General features: G+C 39.7%; 1 protein-coding gene across 1 annotated transcript; it reads left to right on the top strand.

The window, feature by feature from the left end:
- The first annotated feature begins 2,929 nt into the window (after nt 1-2,929).
- LOC121305317 (cerebellin-1-like) lies at nt 2,930-12,431 on the top strand. Its single transcript, XM_041236927.1, has 4 exons — nt 2,930-3,043; nt 7,132-8,075; nt 9,445-9,564; nt 11,925-12,431. The coding sequence occupies exons 2-4, from the start codon at nt 7,812-7,814 to the stop codon at nt 12,120-12,122; spliced, it is 582 nt and encodes a 193-aa protein (XP_041092861.1). The 5' UTR covers nt 2,930-3,043; nt 7,132-7,811; the 3' UTR covers nt 12,123-12,431.
- The last annotated feature ends 9,743 nt before the right edge of the window (nt 12,432-22,174 follow it).

Here is a 22,174-nt window from a genome sequence, read left to right as displayed (position 1 = left end):
TTCAAAAATAAACCATGGCAAAGTTGTACTGTCAGTCAAAACACATATTATCAAATCAGAGCTACGTAGACGGGACTCAGTGTGAAACAATAATAGGTCAGTGTCGATTAAAAACAGACTGTTCCATTTACGGGGAGGGGTTGCATTTCTTTCACAGCTGCTGTTTAAGATTATAACAAACAGTTTACTAACAAGGTATATAATCACAAATACTTCTGAAAAAAATAAACATATAGGCCTGTCAGCCAACTTTAATTCTCTGTGTGAACTCCTATTGACTCTGTTTGGCATGAACTCCATTTGATTCCATTTGGCATGAAGGGTTATTTTACAAACTTCTTCAAAGTGGTGTTGGGGGTAAAATATATGACATTATTAAATCAATGTATACAGAAAACAAATGTGGTGTTAAGATTGACAATACAAGAACTCTTAGAAGGCAAGAATACAATAGAAGAGTTCTTCTCACAGGAGAGGGGAATGAGACAGGGCTGCAGTCCAACACTATTGAACATCTATATCAATGAGTTAGCCACGGAACAGTCTGCAGCCCCTGGTATCGCTCTACGCAGATGACATGGTCCTGCTGTTGTCAAGGAAATTCATGGTTAAATTAATTTTAATATAAGCATTTCTCAGATATTTAATTCTCTTGTCTGTGTTGTCATGCTGTGGGGATTGGGTTGTTAACACCTATTCCAGAACATTCTTAACCAGATCTACTTCATAGCTGATTAGATAAGGCATAGGCCATAAACTGTGTTAACTCTTTGAAGATCGCCTTCCAAAATGCTATCTGATTGTCTGGCCTCCTAAGAGGTCATAAAACTTACCAAGCAAGCTATTGTGTTAAAAATTAGTTAAAATGCTTTAAGAATCATTTTTAATTACATAACTTGTATACATAAGTTTAATAGTTATTTTAAGTAAGTTTCCCAATAAACCTGAAAGGTTTATGGTGTTTTAAATAAATATTATAAACTAATAACTATTTTTTAACTTTATCCTTTGATTGTATTATGATGTGTTTTATATGTTTGTAATCATAATTTTTTGTATAGAGAATGAAACTGAAATTCATATGCTTCTCTAATGAATGTAACTAAAGTTATATTGAATAGGAAGTTTAAACGATAAATGTAAAATCCTTTGATAACAAAATAGGCGTTTCTAAAACAACCTTTTTGTGTGACACGTAACTGTCTATCAAATACTGTGAACCAATGGATGGACCGACAAAGACTTGTTTACAGTACAAGGGAACGCCTATACATCAGGTGATTTAAACTCAAAACAAGGATTTTCATTCTCTGGATGCTCTGGATTCGCACTCTTGGGATTCCCTCGCTGGATTCGTTCTTTCTTCAAAACATCTCATCACTCTCAACTCATCAAACTCTGAAGTTCTTCAATGAAGAAGCAATGATTTAATCTTCAAAGCTGTCCCGGAGAAGATAGGTTCCCTCCGGAACAATGAAAGCTTTTGCCTACAGTCTTCACAGAGGTACTGCACTGTGCTGCTGCACAACTAACTTCCACAGAGAGGACGACCGTGTTAAGAAGACTTTGTTTTAAACATTGCATATAATAATTATCAAACTTATATTTTGTGTTTACAAGTAACTGAACTGAAGCCATGCTATTAATATCATCACAATATGTAATGTGCATCTATTCAACAAGATGCTGAACATTGTATATGCGTACTTAGCCACGTGGAAGCTGGCGCATGTTTATGTAATGTATGACTCAACCAGACAGTGCATGATGAACTATTAAGACTGCTTCACTAATGCAGAACTCTATGACCAGAGACAAATCAAGGATTAATTGTAAACATTTAACAATGCATTGCTTTTCCTTGAATGTTTTATTGTTTCTTCTTTATACATATGTTTTTAATTATGAAGCCGAACCTTTATTCTTCTTCCTTTGAGATTATGAATAAATCTAATAATAATTTGGATTGTTAGGTTTCTTTTTGTCTTATAAAAAATACACATTTATGATTGATTTGAAATACTTAAAGATACATAATATTAATTGTTAATCTATTTTCATCATGAATCTAGATAAGCCGGATCTCAGGGAAATAAGTATCACTTCACACTGCACAAATAAGCCATTAAGAGAAAACTTTATATAAAGCGCCCCATAAAAATTTGGCTCAAACTTTTTGAAAGTGTCATCTAACCCATTGCCCTGTATGGCAGTGAAGTGTGGAGTCTGGTCACAGAGCAGGATTTTACAAAATGGAACAAACACCCAACAGAAACCCCGCATACAGCATTCTGCAAAAGCATCCTGCAAATACAAAGGAAAATTCCAAACAATGCATGCAGAGCTGAATTCGGCCAATATCCACTATTGATTAATATTCAAAAAAGAGCAATTCAATTTTGGCTTTGTCAAAAAGACAGCAACTCAAACTCTTACAACATAAAGACCTGCAATGTCAAGAGCTGAGCTCAGAGATGTCCTCTCAGCATGCTAGTCCTGAAGCTCACCTCACCAAGCCACACTAATACCAACCAGCTTCAGGACAGCACCACTCCAACACACATAATTAGGCTCAACCAAATTATAGCACAACACAAACAAGAATACCTCACCCATTGGGACACACACACAAACAGAAAGCAAATAAAAAGGCCTTAAAAAGACACTACATCCTGGCTGAATACCTAACCATGGTGAAAGACAGTAAAGAGAAACAGACATAGCTGCCCAAAGAGGACAGGTTGTGTCGAGACAGAGATTCACTTTCTACTGCAGGGCACAAAAGCCTTCCCAAAAATACAACATCTCTGCACAGAATTCCCAGACCTGCCAGACCCAGAAACCCCCCCCCCCATCCTCCTCGGAGATCAGACAAGCTGTGTTGAAATAGCAGACCAGCACGCAAGCGCCTGTCACAGCCTGAGGGACAGAGAGGGGAGAGAGAGAGAGAGAGAGAGAGAGAGAGAGGGGTCCTGTCCTGCATTCGTTTTGCGAACAGACACAATATACCGCTGAGCTGGATGTATCGGAAAACTGCAATCTGGTGAGTTTTTTTTTTGTTTAATTCCATGTATAAAACACAGTGATGTAGCATAATAACTCAATAACTCAGGGCTTTCCAAGTGGTAGGTTAAGTGATATTATTATTATTGTTATTATTATTATTATTATTATTACATACTAAACAAGAATATATTAAATTTAGTAGATAATTACAATCATGAAAAACAAAGTACAAAATTTTGTTTTTATTGATACAAACTAGTGTTTTTACAACTTCAGTTCACTTTTTCAATCTCTTTGTAAATTGTTGTTTTCAACATATTCTTATTAGAATATTTTTAATTTAATTATTTTTGTTTTGTTTTGTGACATGCCTTGGGATCCTTATACAAATGATATTTTATTTTGATTTTCTTTGCTATGAGATACCTATGCTATATAAAGCAACACTAATAATAATAATAATAATAATAATAATAAAATAATAATATAATAATAATAATAATAATAATAATGTGCACTGGTGAAACTCCAAAACAGTGCTAAAATTGCATTTTGAAAAACATCTGTTTTAGAAATGATTAATTTGGAAAGAATCAGCTATGACTATCGAGATAAATATTCATAATTTACAGAAGTGTATGGAATAGCCTCCTCTTATTTTAGGAATACGGATTTTGGTTCAAATATTATACCTGAGTAACCCTAAATGGATTTTGTTTCACATTGTTATTTATTTATTTATTTATTTATTTATTTATTTATTCTCAAACTACGAAAATTTGTTTGAAACAGTGTAGCAATAATAGGGTATTTTGTGAACTGAACCTGTACTGTTCAGATTTCTCCTATTTTGTGAGCTTGTCAGTTCTCAATATTGCCTTGTTGGGTAACCTCATTAAGATAGGAACGCGCAAGCTGTCTAGCGGGTTTGTGGGTGCATTAAAACAGCAGGGCGGTGATAATGCCAGATGGCCTCTTTCTGTGAGTTCGCAGTTATGCTACAGGTCTTGGTAAGCCTATCACCTTCCCTGCGTGTTGACGTTGTGTCTGTGTGTATAATCCGAGTAAATCCGGACCCCTACGGTTCACCATGACTCCATGACATCATCCGCTTTGATTTGGAGTTTATTATGCTCAAAATTAGGTTAATTCGGGATATGGGAATATTTCAGATCCATCGCTGTAGATAAATTGTTGCTTCCTGTGCTGTATCTCACACGGTCTGATTGCAGCTCGACCTACAGCACAATGATGTGATTATCAAGTAGAAACAGCAGCAATTCGTCATTATGAAGGTTTTCCAAATTGCCCAAATACAAACATAGACCTGCGACTGAAGAAAAAAAGTTATAATATTACACGTGCAAATCAGAGTTAAGGAAATAGATTTTAAATACATTGGTTAGCACCCTTTTAAAGGGGAACCGGAGCTAATGTCCCTGATGCTAATAATTCTATTTTAGCTGTTTTATACTATATAATGCAGAACCAATATTGCATTGCCATTGTGGTGCCACTGCCTGTCTGCCAGCAAAGTTAATTTGGGAAGGCTATGGTTGGTTTATGCTGGCTCACCTCAGATCTCAGATCCGGTATCTTTTCGTCTGGCAGATGACAATTATAGTATAGAGTTTGTAAAGGATGAACTGTACATTAATATAATACAGAACTATCTCTCAGTATCAAAGATCAATTAATGACAACATTTGCTGATAACGAGGAGACCAGTTATTTTTACAGACATGTCTTAGTTTAGCTTATGGCAGTACAGTGTGAAGAAACCAGTTTGGGTGTCTAATTAACAATTATCACCTAAACCCATGACTCGAAAATGTCACACTTATTGAAAGTGCAATTTGCAGGCAGTTTTGTCGTCTTAAATACAGAGGGAAGGAAGCCCCTATAAACCAAGCAGCACATCTATCAAATCTCGTCTGACCTGGTGAGGTCCTGAGGACTTTTTAAAAAACACCCCTGACTCAATATAGCTCTCAGAATCGTGTCTAATCGTGTACACAACAGTGTACCCACTAACCTGCCCCCCTGCAACGCTCTGCTAGTGAATGAAAGGGATACTATATTTGTTCTATGTAGTATTTCTTACTGATTTCTCACTTCCAGGGCAGTGTTCAGGGGGACAGGATAAAGGTTACACTCTGGTGTAGAAGCTGCAAAAGATGTTTGGGAGCGCAAAAGAAGGCATAGGGGTCCTCTAATATCCAGGATGTAACGACTGAGACAGAACACAACATACAAAGTGAATATAAACAACAGAATCTGTTTTTTTTAAGAAGAGATTCCTTAATTTTTTTTTTTATATATGAAGCCGAAGTGTTTTTATATCCAGTGGTGTAGTGCTATATTTAGAAGTGAGGGGCCACTATTATCTACCCCCCTCCACTGAATCGCTGTTTATGACTAGCAGTTACAGTATTTGAAAGAGCTAACAACTGTATAATTTGATTATAAATTCAGACAATCAACACCAGCAATTCCTGTAGCCTGGCTGGGCGTCTGCAGGCTTGCCTGTAAGCTGCCCAGAGCTGCGTTGTCCTCAGACGCTGTAGATCTGGGTTGGCTGCATGGCGGGTTTGCAGAGCGAAACGAAGCGGTCGGCTGAGGGCACACACTTCGGAGGACAGCATGTGTTCGTCTTCGCTGCTTCCGAGTCAGCGCAAGGGTGGTAGTGGTGAGCTGAGCCTAAAAATACAACTGGACGTTTCAAATTGGGAGAAAAAAATGGTTAAAATCAATTGGCGGCTACTAAAAAGGACAATCAGGTATTGAGGTATTATTGTAAAGCAACTAAACTTACAGCTATTTATATTAAAGATAACTAAATAAACAATGATCTTTATCTTTTAAATAAATGTTTAGCTTATTTTACATAAAAATAAGAACTTTTCAATTATTACATCTGACTGTAAAACGCTGACACCTCAGCACAGCGTTAATACAGGTTCCCTTCACCTCTCTACATTATTCACACCTGCTCTTCCAGACCAGGCATGCTACATTCAAACCTTTTTCATTATTTATCTCTCAAGGGTTTCGTACAGTTATTGTATTTTTTGCTTATTTGTATGGGTTATACACATGTATATCTCCATATATTAATAGGAGCAAAACAGTTCAGTGTTCTACATGTGAAGTATGGAAGCTGTGCTCTCCCTGCCCAAGAGAAGTGGGGGGAGGGGGGGGGAGCGGGGGCGTGCTCCCCGGCGACCCCCCAGTACTACACCCCTCTTTATATCAGTAAGCAAAAGCGCCATCTAGTGCACAGCTAGTGCATTTCGACAGCAAAACAAACTTGATCCAAACTGACAGATCACTAGATGGCACTGGCTCTGCTGTAAAGAAACATTGGCTACATATCTCTCTGACAGGCAACTACAAGTAAAGGGCAGCTCCTGAACTCACAGTCAAAGCAACATACTTAGAATTGTCATCGGAATAATTTGAATTTTTATAGAATAGATGTAGTGCTTCAATAATAACATTCCCTGGTCCAGGGCTTCTCAAACATCGGGCCTTTGTGAAAACAGAAACAAACTGTAGTCATGTATGCTCTGAGCCATCCAGAGTATAAATAGCAGGCATTGCAGCAACACAGATAAAGAAGCTTTCAATACCTCCGGAATCATCATGGGACATCGGTGTAGCATCGCAGGACTCTCTCCAGGGGTTCAGATAATCTGATCAATTGCCTATCTGTTAATACTAGCATCTATCTAAACAATATTACAGAAACTGTACCAGGGCAACTGCCAACTGATTTGATAATCCCACCCAGTCTGTGAATTGCAGAAATGCAGGAAGAGAATTTACGTAGACATGTTACTAGAGTTAAGACAAGCAAATAGTAATAACATACCACCTAAATAACTCTGATAATAAATACCGTGGTTCCATTTCCCAATGCTAAGTGGGTTCATTATTTTTGGATTGTATTTTTGATGCCTGTTTGCTGCAGTGGCAGAGAACTGTATCTTTCTCAAAACAAGAGATGTCTGGGACAAGCACTGCGCCTCCCCTGGTCGCGCGCACCCCACAGTTTGAGAACAGCCACCCTTGTCTGTTGATAACCATGTCTTATTCTTTCTTTCTTTTCACCAATGGAACTAGGAAGCCATTTGTTTCATTGAGAAACATCTCAAGCAGCATCTTGGTGGACGTCCATAATTTGGTGCAGCATCTCAGTTTTGGAAACAGCATTATAAGTAAAAGAGGACCATCTTTTACCTTCTGGTTTGGAGTAGGATCATAATACTTGAAGATCATTCAAAAACCTTGTTTGACCTTCACAATTTGTTTAAATGGTTCAATTCTAGAGTCTAAAAGGACTATCCTTTGATAGTCAGATATCTTACTGGTCTGTTTAGGAGTTCCTACTATACTTTGCACCGCGGCGGACTTCCATAATTTGATTGAACAACCTCACTTCTGGGTGCAAAATATATGCAAAAAATGACTTCCTGGTATCTTGGTCTACGTTCCTGAAGATCAAACTGCTTGTAGATATCTTTACTTAGAGCTTGGTGGACTGTCATAATTTGATAAAGATCTCAGTTGCTGGGGACAAAATATAAGTAAGGACTAACCATTCATAATCTGATATCTTCTTGGTCTATTTTGGAGTTCCTGAAGATCAAACTACTTGCAAATACTTTTATCCAGAACTTCCTATCTTGGTGGACTTGGTGAAAGATCTCAGTTCTGGGGTAAAATAGTCAGAGGGGACTACCCATTCAAAATCTGGTGTCTTCGTGGTATAGCTGGTAATAAATCTTAGTTATAGGGTAAACATGAAGATGGTTAAGTTCTTAGTAGTTTTCATTCTGAGTTTGGAGTTCACCTCAGTCCTCTCTCAGAATGACACGGATCCCATTGTCCTGGAGGGGAAGTGTCTGGTCGTCTGTGATTCTACTCCCACTTCAGAGCCGGCTGGGACAGCGTTGGGAATGTCGGTGCGTTCCGGAACTGGGAAAGTGGCTTTTTCTGCAATTCGAAATACCAACCATGAACCATCAGAAATGAGCAACCGTACAATGACGATCTACTTTGATCAGGTAGGGATTGGGTTTACTTGTTTGATTAAACAATAAGGACAATTGGTAGCTTTAGTACACAAATGTTTAGTTTACCATGATTTACTTATTAATATGCTTTACCGTGCATATATAGCCTTTACAGTGATTTCATGTGTTTTATTATTAGGATGGGTGAAGCAGGCATCTTGATTCTGCCTCTATGGAGAGTTCTGCTCCGTGCTACTCATGAATTTTGCAGTTTTTAATTTGTCTTATAATTGAATACTAATCAGTGAAGCACAATCGTTCTGCAATTTTTAGTATAAATATAAACATAACAGTATAAATAAAAATCACACTACTGATACTTTGATGGCTTTTAATTTATTTCCCTTTTAAAAAAAAAAAAAACAACAAACAACCATTTCAGAAATATCATCATCTCAAGCTTTTTGAAACTGGTAACACTGTAATCAAAATATGAATAAAAAAAGAGTCAAAAAATGCACATTTAAGTATAGTATGGTATACTTAAATATATTTTTCCCCTCATCCACAAGAGCAAGACTTTTGCTGCAAAAGATTTTTCCTATAATTATTTGTTTTCGAGAAATTTCGAGAAATTGTACATTTCCATTGGGGCATGTAAACTTCTGAGTAGAACTGTAGACTAATACATCACATTTATAAATAATTGTGTTTTGATATATAATAAACAACACTCATGCCTTTAAAAGTGGCACATGCACATCTATCTGCAGTAAGGACTGGCAGAGCTGTTGTGCCCGTGACATGTCGTTCCTGCCAGCCTGCCTGCCCTCAGTGAGAGGCTTGCTTGTACTCTTAAAACTACAATCTTTCAATTTGATGCCACTATCATGTTTGGAATTTTTTATTTTCTTTTTTTTTATTGGTAAAGTGTTGATCTATTTGTATACTGTATATATTTTATTTTTTTAAAATTATGAAGGCTCAAAGGTCAGTAGAGGGCATAACTCAAATCTAAGATTGCAGAAAAAGTAGCTGAATTTTTTTGTAGATGATTAGAACACATTTTGAGGGCATTTTGATTTCAGGCATGTTTAAGCTAGTTAAAATCGAAATGTAATAATCTATTGTTTGTTGACACTTTGCTGTGTTTTTAGTATGGGGAACTTTACAAGGGTTAATTTACTATGGTTTGTTTTTTTTAAATGCTTTACCATACCTCACTGTGCTTACCTGTGCTTTACCATGCTTTTGCTGTGCTTTATTGCACTTTGCTGTGCTTTATTGCACTGTGTTTTGCTTTATTGCACTTTGTTGTGCTTTATTGCACTTCGCTGTGCTTTTATAATACAAAGGGTTATCTTGGTAATTGATAGAAGTGCTGGTTATGTATTTATATCCACCCTGGTTCTCTCCACAGATCCTGGTTAATGTCGGAAATCATTTTGATCCGGTTAGAAGCATGTTCGTCGCCCCCAGGAAAGGAGTGTACAGCTTCTGCTTCCACGTGGTCAAGGTGTACAACAGACAGACCATACAGGTAAGAGGCGAACCCCCTCTAATCAATTCAGTGACACACGTTTCCAAATTAAATCTTTCTCAGTGTCTTCAATTTTATGACACACGTTTCCACGGGAAGTCTTTCTCAGTGTCTTCAAGTTTTTTTTCTTCTTCTGGAGGACTATTTATTTAAAGGTCATTGTCTAAAAAAACCCTAAACATTCAGAATTGTTTTTCTACAAGGACTCAAAATCCCAGAAGCAACTCTCCTGTGTCACTTCATTCAACAGGAAGTGCAGCATGGAAAAGAGTGTGTAAGAGACACTAGGAACAAAATACCATTAAAAATCAAACACATGTTTAATGTGTGTCGCTTTCACATAGGAAAATATGAGGTCTGCAAAATGATGGTATTACATATTTGAAATAATTATATAGCTAACAAAACAATTCCATAAATCTTAGCCAATTTGCACTTCTATAATATTCCCAAGTGAGTAGATTTGAAAGAAACACGTGCTATGGCACATACGGATTTACATTTTAAAGCATCTAGTAGTACATTAGGGTAAAAGAATCTCTCAGTTCCTATGTCGTATTCTTGGGTTTGCTTGCACTTCCTGGGACACCTCAGTGGTGTCCTCTGGGTCACTGGCTTAAGGCATACCAATCAATAGGGGAAGCAGCTGATTGGTTATTGACGGAAAGAAGCCAGTGAAGGGGTGGGTGTAATTTCACATCCAGGTGATCCAGGAAGTGCAACATAAGCTGAATGCAGGTCTTGTAAACAGATTTCTTTATAGTGTAGTACTAGATGTTTTTGAAATATTGCCTAAATGAGCTTATATATCAATTATTATTCCAGGTTGTACCAGTACGCTTGCCAGAGATCGCCCATTAAGTCAGCTTATAGTTTCACTTTTGATTATTCTGTCATAATGTAGGAAAGACAACTAATTCACATTAGCCACTTGAACTTGGTTTCAGGACACTAGGTTTCAAGCCACTGCATGGCACACCAGGGGAGACTCAGTTGGCTTTGATACAGCAAAGTTGCCTCAAACTAGGTCTCCCGGAACCAGGTTTAAGCCAGTGTACCTGAAAAAGTGGTTGTGTGTCCCCTCAGCTTAAGAAAGAATGAAAGATTCTCACCAAAGTTTTCCGGGAGCGAGATGACAAAGACAATAGCCCAACAGACAGCTTCGACATTAACTCAGTGCTACATTCTCTCTCTCTCTCTCTCTCTCTCTCTCTCTCTCTCTCTCTCTCTCTCTCTCTCTCTCTCTCTCTCTCTCTCTCAGGAGACATGCCTTTAGTCATCTCACACCTTACAAGAAATAACATAAGTTTAGAATTACAGAGGATGTTCATCACACTATAAAAACCACAAAAATGTTGCAAACAAGTCTTGCTGATAAGTACAGCCTCCTCAAATACTGCAAGCAAGACTGCTAAGATAAGCAGCTTCATAATCAGGGTTCATTTTTTCACAATTTGCAAATGATGAACCTGAAGATTAAGTTGAAACATGGCAAAGGTGGGCAACGCAGCTCCCGACACCAACGAAACCCTGATCCACAAGCTGATGGGAACTTGAAGTATATATGGGAGCTGCAGTAAATTGGGTCTAGAAACAAAAATACTGTCCTTCTTCCTTAATTATAAGATTGGGTACCTTTGTGTTTACAGGTTAACCCCTGGACTAATTATACATGTGTCTTAAAAATAAGAGAGCATTACTCTGGAGCTTGGCTGTATTTAAAAAATGTTATGCAGATATGAAGTGGTTACATGATATATACAGAACACCCCAAGAGACAGCTTCAGCATTAACTCAGTGCTATATTATATATATGAACTGTGGTGCTGGTTAAGTGATGTCAGAGCTAGAGAACTGTGGTGCTGGTTCAGTGATGTCAGAGCTAGAGAACTGTGATGCTGGTTCAGTGATGTCAGAGCTAGAGAACTGTGGTGCTGGTTAAGTGATGTCAGAGCTAGAGAACTGTGGTACTGGTTCAGTGATGTCAGAGCTAGAGAACTGTGATGCTGGTTCAGTGATGTCAGAGCTAGAGAACTGTGATGCTGGTTCAGTGATGTCAGAGCTAGAGAACTGTGGTGCTGGTTCAGTGATGTCAGAGCTAGAGAACTGTGATGCTGGTTCAGTGATGTCAGAGCTAGAGAACTGTGGTGCTGGTTCAGTGATGTCAGAGCTAGAGAACTGTGATGCTGGTTCAGTGATGTCAGAGCTAGAGAACTGTGATGCTGGTTCAGTGATGTCAGAGCTAGAGAACTGTGGTGCTGGTTCAGTGATGTCAGAGCTAGAGAACTGTGGTGCTGGTTCAGTGATGTCAGTCATATGAACTGTGATCCTGATTAACTCTGTTTCCTCTTGGGTTCCAGGTGTCTCTGGTGTTGAACAGCTGGCCTGTGATCACTGCCTTCGCTGGGGACCAGGATGTCACAAGAGAGGCGGCCACTAACGCAGGGCTCATGACCATGGAGAAGGGAGACAAGGCCTACCTGAAACTGGAGAGGGGGAACCTGATGGGGGGCTGGAAATATTCCACCTTCTCCGGCTTCCTGGTCTTTCCACTGTAATTCCAGAATTAGGAACAGTTAAGATCAGTTAGGAAGTATGAAACAACAACAACAACAACAACAACAACAAAAACAACAACAATTTCACATTCTGTAGCTCCTTTCATCACAAGGACCCCAAAGCGCTTCACACTCAATTGAACCATTAAGTTAAAAACAGTGTAATACAGAATTTGATAAAACAGAAATTAAGACAAGATAAAAAAATATGTGGTTTTAATCGTAAAATTAGAACAAGCAAGATAAAGAAAAGCTATTTTGTAAAAATAGGTTTTCAATCTTGATTTAAAAACAGTAAGTCCCAGCTTCCCTGACAGAAGAAGGCAGAGCATTCCGTAATTTAGGAGTTTTACAAGAAAAGGCCCTTCCTCCCATGTTATTTCTATTCACCCTGGAATAACCAGCCGCCCTGCATCCTGTGATTGAAGAGTGTGGTTGTTAGGAGTATACAGGGGCAGATATTCCCCTGATAAAGGTTTCCCATAGTAAGCCTGTCAGTAACCTTTTGGTGGTGTTTCCAACCACTCTGAGTGGTTCTGGGTTCTGTTGCTCCACTGTTGAGTTACCATCATTTTAAATCTGCCTTTACCGGCTTTGAGCTGCCTTGTGCTTACTTGGAGAATCCTAAATGCCGGGCGCTGAATGTGGCGAGGAGAGCAAGGAGTGTAGCTACTCACCTCTTACTTAACACAGACTTATAAACCAGTGTGAGGTTCATAAGAAGCACTCAGAATGACTGCAAACGTCACAAGACATTAGGAGGCAGCAGATGAAAATGAAATCTGAAACTAGTATAGAGCAGAACTGTCAGGATTTCAAAAATCCACTTTTCCTTTAAGAAGAAATTGTAGTTTGCGATTCACCTTCATTCATTGCAAATTATCTTAAAGCATGTATTGATGTGTCAGTGGTCTTGTCAAGAATATTAGATTTTTTCAAGTTTATTGTAAGACATTAAAGTTATTGTAGCTAATAAAAATAATGTTCACCCATGTTGTACTTATGTTAGCTGTTATAAAAAAACATCTGTTTTATTTTAAAATATGATATATGGTACTGTATTAGATTAAGGAAAGTTCTCAATTTCTATGCCTTATTTTCAGGTCACCTCTTACACTTTCTAGATCACATTAACAGTGTCTTCTGGATCACTGATTGAAAGCATGTCAGTCAATACAGGAAGCATGCAGCTGATTGTTTACTGACAGGAAAGAAGCCACTTGAAGGGGTTGGGACAGTTCCACCCTCCAGGTGACCAAGGAAGTGTAGCATTAACTGAAAACAGGGCATGCAAACAGACTTTACTTTAACCTAGTGTAGAACCAGATGTTTTAAAATGAAAACACAACATTGTGTATAAATTGAATATTAGAACACCTCATTGCTTCTGTTTTGATTTGCTGTGCATATGAAATCAAACCACTAGAACTGAAAATCTTGGAAAATTGTCAAAATAGGCAAATTAGTGATTGTCTAATTTAATTGATGACTTTAATAGGCCATACATGCAATTCTAATAAGAGAAAAGGAACACGAAGACTCAAAGTTGTTAAAGATGTCTAATTAAAGATGATTCATGTAAATATTTTGTTAGTGAAACCATTCTTTCACATGAGCTGCCATATCACTGTATTAATGGCTTAATAAAAAAAATCTCTAAATAAAAACAAAACATTATTCCAGCAAAACATGTTTTTTTATTATTATTTAACATTTTTAAGAGGAGTATAGAAAAGATGTTGGTCAGGGGGTATTGGAGTAAGGAGATCAAATTTCCTTACCTCTTATTAGGACTAAGAATCCTAACACTGCCACCCCCTCCTCCTCCTACTGTCCATATGTGGGTTGTACGTTAATGCATGATAATGTATTCAAATGAGGCACCCCGCTCTGAATAATGAGATGAGCTTTATTCACACTGTATTTGCTAAAGGGCGATAATTGTAGTGTGGACCAAGCATTTGTGAGCGGAGTGGAGCGCTCATAAATGCTGCTCCTCGCTCTCTTCCTCTTTGAAACCGCTCACTCATTTTTATTTCTCAAGTCCCCTCTGCTTCGGTTCTTCTAATTCTGCAGCCAGCTCCACTCACACCCTCCACTGCTACTATATCTCGCTCTCCCACACTTTTCAATCAATTCTTATTTTTAAATTTTATTTATGGTTAATTACCCATTTTGTATGTGCCACTGAGGGATATGTTGACTAAATGTCATAAATTAGCCACGGACTCACTAGCTCTATCTACTGATAGTGTCACAAAGAGAGCGAGTCGCTAATGGTCAGCCTACTGAAATTTATGATCAAAATTTTACAAGCAATCCAGCAAAGACAAGATTACATAGACGTTTAACCAACTTTGTTAAATGCTACATGAAAACTTTATTTATTTTTACATGAAACGAAAGATATATGCCATAGGCTATGATACACTTATAAATCGCCAAGATTATTATTATTGTTATTTTTATTATTATTATTATTGTTATTATTATTATTATTATTATAATAATAATAATAATAATAATAATAATAATAATAATAATAAAAATAATAAATAATAATAATAATAATAATAATAGCCACAAAATATGTAAAATTAAACTACTAGGTGAATGGGCATAAAAAAAAAAGAAACTTGCTAATGACATGTACACAACATGAGCACTGCTCGGACCACTGACTGAACTTGCAGAGGGCTGCGTCTGTTGATCGCTCATTTTCGGTCAATGTAAGCCACCTCCATCTTTCACAATAAACCACTGACCAAAACGTCTGGACGGCTGGGGCTCATGGCTGTAGCCAGAGTGAAAATTTAACCGAGGTCCAAACATAGACCAGCAGCACATAGGGTCAGCCTAACATATTGCATACCTTTTTTTAATATATAGATAAAAACATTTCTTACCTTCATTTCACAAAGCCAATTGCTTTCTAAATGCTAGTTGGATTCTTCTGTGTCCTGTTGATGCCCAGTGATGAAGTACTTTTCATTAATTCACTTCCAAATGCCGATAGACACGGAGTAAGGCCAAACTACTCAAACGGTCTTCTTCCACTGAAGATCTCAGCCAAGACATCAGTCTCCTCAGGGCAGAGAAACTACGCCCACATGAACATGTTGTGACAGGCAAGGTCAACACCAGTTTTAAGTCAGTGAAGATACTTGGGAAGTAAACTGGGTTAGCTTCATGGATCATTGTTTTCTGTCCTTCCACTTCTCTTTCAATTTCAGATTAAAACAAGCAATGGCATCCTTGTGCCATGATAACAAGGCAGTTATCAAGTTAGTCTTAGCAGTGACATTCAACTTGTGCAAATTGGCAGGAACTAAGTGGGTTCCAAGTAGAACAGCTGCGTGTGTTTAGTGCATGAGCCGCCAGCAATTTGGGGAGTTGAGAGCTTCGATAGAGTTCATCAAACATGCTCTTGCTGTTAAACAGCTACATTCAATACCAGATTTGTGTCATTTATTTAAATAAGAACTGCACACATTGAAGGGATGCATTGCAATGGCTGTGCATCTGGGCGGATATAGGGTTCGGACTCGGTTCACCAAATCCTAAGTATTCGGCCGAATGTGAACCCTGCTCAAAAAGTAGGTATTGGGGCCAAATCCGAAACCTAATCCCGGATTCAGTGCATCCCTACTTTTAAACCTAGGAAAAAGTGTCAGGCCAAATAGTCCAGGGTACTCTGTTTCTGTTACTTAGTGCACTCACTCGGGAGATTCACCAACAAGAATCATTGTTTTTCTGTCACATATCCCACCACTTAGAGTGGAGCCGAAGGAACACTCGGCTGAATCTATCTTTTCCATTACTCCCCCTTCCTGGGAAAAATAATCTGCATTTTGGTGGTCTTTCCCAGCACGGTGTACCATGTGGTACATGAAGGGCTGCAATGCCAGATACCATCGAGTTATCTGGGCACTGCTGTCCGCCATTGTGCTTAACCACTTGAGTGGGGCATGATCTGTGACCAGATCAAAGGAATGTCCCAGCAGGTAATATCGTAAGGAGTGAGTAGCCCATTTAATGGCCAAACTCTCCTTTTTGACTACGGATAGTTGTGCTCCCAAGGTAGCATCTTTTTGCTGAGATACAGTAATGGGTGTTCTACTCCATCTACCTTTTGGGACAAGACTGCACCCAAACCCACGTCCGACGCATCGGTGTGGAGGATGAATCTCTTGGTGAAATCTGGTGTGATAAGGGTGGGGTCCTGGCCAGTTTATGCTTAATAGTATCAAACGCCCCCTGACACTCAGGGGGCTATTTAATTAAACTTGGAGCACTCTTTTTGGTGAGGTTGACTAAAGGGTTAACCACTGTGGCATACTCAGGGATAAAGTGGAGGTAATAACCAGCTAATCCCAGTAGCGACCTCAACAGTCTTGGTTTTGAGGATCGCCGCATCTACCAAAGCGAGGATTTTGGTGACAATGGGTTTCACCCTTCATCTCTGTTTTGGAACGTGCATTTTCCCAAGTTAACTATCAGCCTGGCTACCCTTAGAGACTGAATTATGTCTATAAACCTAGCCAATTACTCTCGCCAAGTGGAGCAGTAAGCAACCACGTCATCAATATACGCTGCTGCATATTCATGATGTGGGTGTAAAATCTGGTCCATCAGTCTCTGAAAGGCAGCAGGCACACCATGTAGCCCAAATGGCATGGTATTGAAATGAAACAGCCCTTCTGGTGTTGAAAATGCGGTTTTCTCTCTAGAACTGCAGGTTAAGGGGATCTGTCAGTATTCCTTTGTCAGGTCCAGAGTGGAGATAAAACTTTTCCCAGTCTATGTAGAAGTTTGTCAGCCAGAGGCATAGGGTACGCATCGAACTTGGCAATATCGTTTACTTTCCGGAAGACCACACAGAAGCAGAACTGCAAACGCAAGTCAAAAAGGAAGTTAGAAAGGCCAAGAGAGAAATATAAATGAACATTGCTGAGGGGGCTATGTCACAAAGACAGCCGGAGTGGGTGACATCAGACCAGAGCCAGGAAATAAGCAACAGAGAGGTGGAGTTTGGTGGAGCTGAGCGAAGGCGTTCACTCAGCATTTAATAAATAAACAGAACAGTAAATAAAAAGGTTGTAACAAAAACAGCACACGGCACATGAAGCCAAAATAAACAGACAAACAAAATTGATTAACACTTATACAAACAGTGGACTAACAGACAAACAAGGTGAGTGAAAACAACGGTCATATAAATTACTTTGTTAAGTTTTCTCGTTCTTAATTCTTTCCTCTCCACACCCGTTCTCCACTCACCGAACACACAACCCCAAGTGAGTGAAAACATGCTGCTTTTATGCAGCTGTACCGAGACTCGATTGCTAATCAATCATTCAATTGGAGTCGCGGTACAACTGCACGTGAATTAATAAAGTGCAATTCCCCGTGCTCACTTATTATTACATTTTATTTGCACCTGAAGTGCTGTGCAATCCTCGTGCCTAAATACAAATATACATTTTAAACACTCGTGCTCCACAGACCCATTTATATCCCGTGTACCAATGACTATACACCAACATTTAACACATCACACGCAACATATAACAGAAAATACACACAGGGGCGGGCACTTTGTCACAGGCTAAAACCAATTCCAAAATGTTTTTCCAATATTATAACAGCAAGAGAACATTCAAAGAGGAGGTTAAATGTCTAAGAGATACAAATGGCAAAATCGTAGATGAAGAAAAAAAAATAGCAAATATATTAAATGATTACTTTTCACAAGTTTTTACAAAGGAGGATACGGACAACATGCCCCACATGTCATCCTGTTCCTATCCAGTTTTAAATAACTTTAGCATAACCGAGGCAGAAGTGTTAAAGGGACTAGGAGCTCTTAAAATAAACAAATCCCCTGGGCCGGATGAGATCCTCCCAATAGTACTCAAAGAAATGAAAGAAGTAATTTACAAACCTACTACATGCAGCAGTCTCTTGACACAGGGGTGGTACCAACAGACTGGAAAATTGCAAACGTAATACCGATCCACAAAAAGGGAAACAAAACTGAACCAGGTAACTACAGACCAGTAAGCCTGACTTCTATTATAAGCAAACTTATGGAAACTATAATAAGATCCAAAATGGAAAATTACCTATATGGTAACAGTATCCTGGGAGACAGTCAACATGGTTTTAGGAAAGAGAGATCGTGTCTAACTAACCTGCTTGATTTTTTTGAGGATGCACATCGATAATGGATAATTGCAAAGCATATGACATGGTTTATTTAGATTTCCAGAAAGCTTTTGACAAAGTCCCGCACAAAAGATTAACTCTCAAATTGAACGCAGTAGGGATTCAAGGAAACACATGTACATGGATTAGGGAGTGGTTAACATGTAGAAAACAGAAAGTACTGATTAGAGGAGAAACCTCAGAATGGAGTGTGGTAACCAGTGGTGTACCACAGGGATCAGTATTAGGTCCTCTGCTATTCCTAATCTACATTAATGACTTAGATTCTGGTATAGTAAGCAAACTTGTTAAATTTGCAGACGACACAAAAGTAGGAGGAGTGGCAAACAGTGTTGCAGCAGCAAAGGTCATTCAAAATGATCTAGACAAGATTCTCCTGGGGTCGCCGAGGGTCCCGTTCGCCTGGGGCCGCTGCCTGGCTTACACCGCCTGAAGCCGGTACTAGTCCTGCAGGACCGCAGGAAGCACCGGGGCCAGCGCCTCAGAAAAGGGGTCAGCCGGCTATGAAGAGGGGGGGAGGTCAGGAGACCAGCTCCCTCTGCTACAGTTTGGCTGGAGCCCCGGAAGAGGGAGCTACCAGCCAGGAAGACGTGGGGGGAGGAGGACCTCCCACCATGCCCACCCCCATGGATTACTCCAGACCCCTCTTCCGAGACATTGAGACTGAGGGGAGAGGTGGCCGTTGGGGCCATGTGTGCTTCGCACAAGGAGGGGGATATGTAGCAGGGCGGTAGGAAAGCACTGCTGTTTATTCGTATTGTTTGTTTATTTTTAGAACAGGTCTCCCCCTCAGCCCCTATGCTATTTTGTATTTGTTTATTATATTGTGATTTATTCTGTTTATAGATGACAGCGAACCGCCGTGTGTTTTGTTTGTTTATTATCTTGTATGACAGTGTAGCTGTGCTTTTAGTTTTGTTATTGTTTTGCAGCGTGGATGGGAAGCCCCATCCACATTATAAAACTTGTGCAGAAGGTGGCCATCTCCCAAATTAGTTAAGTGATTAAATTGTTGCTAATTGGGAGATGGTCACCTGTACAAATACCTGCAGCTCTCTGCACTCTGGGTGGGTGTTGCCGAAGTGGAGAGCGAGAGAGCGAGAGGTGATCTAAAACTAAACTGAAACGTACAGGTACAGTGAAGGCGATTTGCCCAGCCTGACCTGGAGTTTATTCTTTTGTTTTGTGTTCATGATTATTTCGCTGCGTGAGCAAGTGTTTATTTTTGTTTAAATATTTTATTTAATTTTGTATTATTTAATAAATGGCGCACGCCGCGCCTGTAAACTGCAGTTACCTGACCCGTGTGTGCTTCCTTCTTCTGGTCTGACGTCACCTGCAATGCCATTTCCTGCCACAAGAGCATTCACAGATCTACAGTTATCGGTCATATCAGCTGCAGCTTGATCAACTCATACTTATGCCTGCTATAATAAATACCGTAAAATAAAATAAATTAATACAGTAAGATAAATTAATTTGCAAGGGTTTTTTGTATATACAATTCACTTTTTTTCTACTTGACAATGAAACTATAAACTAAAGTGTATTTATTTGTCTTCACTGTCACCCCATTCACTTGAACTATATACAGTATATATATATTTCTTGCTTGCATTTAGTTTACCTTGCAACTGAGGACACTTGTGTTGTGTGTCTTGGCTCGTTTTCTGAACTCTGTGCCACTAAGTGGATTGTATTTAATTTGCTAGTTAAAATCGTTGTTGAGGTAACTATCCCTGCCTTTAACAATTGTAATTAAATTTTGGTAAACTGTGCTGGGTTGTGTTGAATCGTATATGGCTATAGGCCAACAGGACAGTATAAATTGGCAAACAGTGTTTTAGAACGCCAGCCGTTCTAAGCACCAGCCACCTAAGGGCAGTCTGAGGGAGGACAGGTGGAGCGAGGACCTTTTCCAAATCCATCCCAATGGCTACTAGAGGCTTCATTCCTACCCTGACACCTAAAGTCTGAATCCCCTGGACAAAGAGTGCTCACTCATTCTCCACTCCCAGAATGAACACTGGTAAGTACCTTTACTAACTCCTTCTCCTCCTACAATGCCAGCTACAAACTTGAAAATCTCTTTTTAAATTAAATCTCTTAATTGTTGCTCTCTGACTAACAAATCTCTGCTTCTCAGCAAACTTATAACTGAAACCAATCTTGATCTTCTCTGTCTCGCTAAAACCTGGCACTCTGTAAACGACATGCACTCGCTGCATCTAGCCACCCCAATGGGCTATTCCCTCTTTGACAAACCTCGCCTCATTGGTGCTATTGCAAATTCTGTGCTCGCTTCCTCAGTTCTTTCTCTGCCTGCCTTTTCTTCATTTGAGCATCTCGCCGTCAAGCTCATCTCTCCCATGTCCCTCACCCTTGCTGTTATCTACCATCCACCAAAGAGAAACCCTGCTTTTATTGCCGAGTTTTCAGAATTCCTCTCCCTCGTCTGCACTTCTACTGACAAAATCCTACTCCTAGGTGACTTCAACAGTCATGAGATAGAGCCTTCCTACCCCCTAGTGACCGACTTCAACACGCTTCTGGACTGTCTTAGACTCTTTCAATCTGTCAGTGTCCCCACTCACACCCTGGATCTGCTCATCACCAGGGGCCTTGATATTGAATCCTCTGAAACTCTCAGAATATGTCTCTGCATCCCCTCTAACTGGTACTCTCCCGTCCTCAGTTGATGATGCAGTGACCCTCTACAACGCCACCCTTACTCATATCATTGACACTGTTGCCGCGATTACAACCAGCCTCCAAGAAAGATCGAAACTGCCCATGGTACACCCTCGAACTTCAACTGCTTAAATCTGCCAGCCGCAAGCTTGAGCACAAGTGGAGGTTGTCTGGACTACGGTTCACAGGGAGATCTGAACTGACCATCTCGCAAGCTACAGATGTGCGCTTGCCACAGAAAGGGTGAAGTACTTCTCTGAAATCATAACTATGGGACACAATATACTCAATGCTCTCTTTAGACCGTTGACCAAATCCTACATCCAGCCAACGACTGATCCAACTCCCGTCCATCCTCCTCTCTTACCTGACATGATTTCTCCTCTTTCTTGACAAAATTGACAACATCCATTCTTCGCTTGCCCACCACAAACCCAGTCTACTGCTTGACTACCTTGAAGCTCCTCTGGCTTCCCCTCTTGCCCTTTCCTCCTTCTCTCCTCTCTCCATTGCTGATGTTTCTGGCTTACTGTTGAAATCAACTATTCCCACATGCACCCTGGACTCATGGCCGACTAACCTTGTCCGTCTTGACCGCATTCAGAAGTATGCTGGAACCTCTGGAATCTGTCTCTCCTGGATGTCCTCTTACCTATCCGGACACATGCAGTCTGTTTTCTATGCTGGATGCAGTGGTGTTGCAAACTCAGTCACTTGTGGTGTCCCTCAAGGATCTGTTCTTGGGCTCCTTCTCTTCAAAATCTACATGTTTCACTTGGGTCACCTCATCCACCAACACAGCCTCATGTTTCACTCCTATGCTGATGAAACCCAGCTCTACTTAAACCTTGACCCTGGAAGCCCCTCTGCCATGGTCCAGCTCTCTGCCCGCATTCAAGACATCAAGGCCTGGATGTCTGCCAATTTTTTTCAGCTGAACACTAGCAAATCTGAACTCCTAGTAGGATCTAAAACTCAACTTAAGAATCTCAATATAGCTGCCCTGAACCACATAAACTGTCTGCTGCTGCCTTCCCCCACAGTACGAAGCCTGGTGTACTTCTAGACAGCAACATCTCCTCTGATGTCCGCATCTGCTCCCTGGTCAAATCTTCCTTCTACGATCTTCAGAA

This window comes from Polyodon spathula, chromosome 42 (assembly GCF_017654505.1).
Source record: "Polyodon spathula isolate WHYD16114869_AA chromosome 42, ASM1765450v1, whole genome shotgun sequence".
NCBI classification, from domain to species: Eukaryota; Metazoa; Chordata; class Actinopteri; order Acipenseriformes; family Polyodontidae; genus Polyodon; species Polyodon spathula.
Note: the sequence above shows the minus strand (reverse complement) of the source record. Positions and strands in the feature narration are given on the sequence as shown.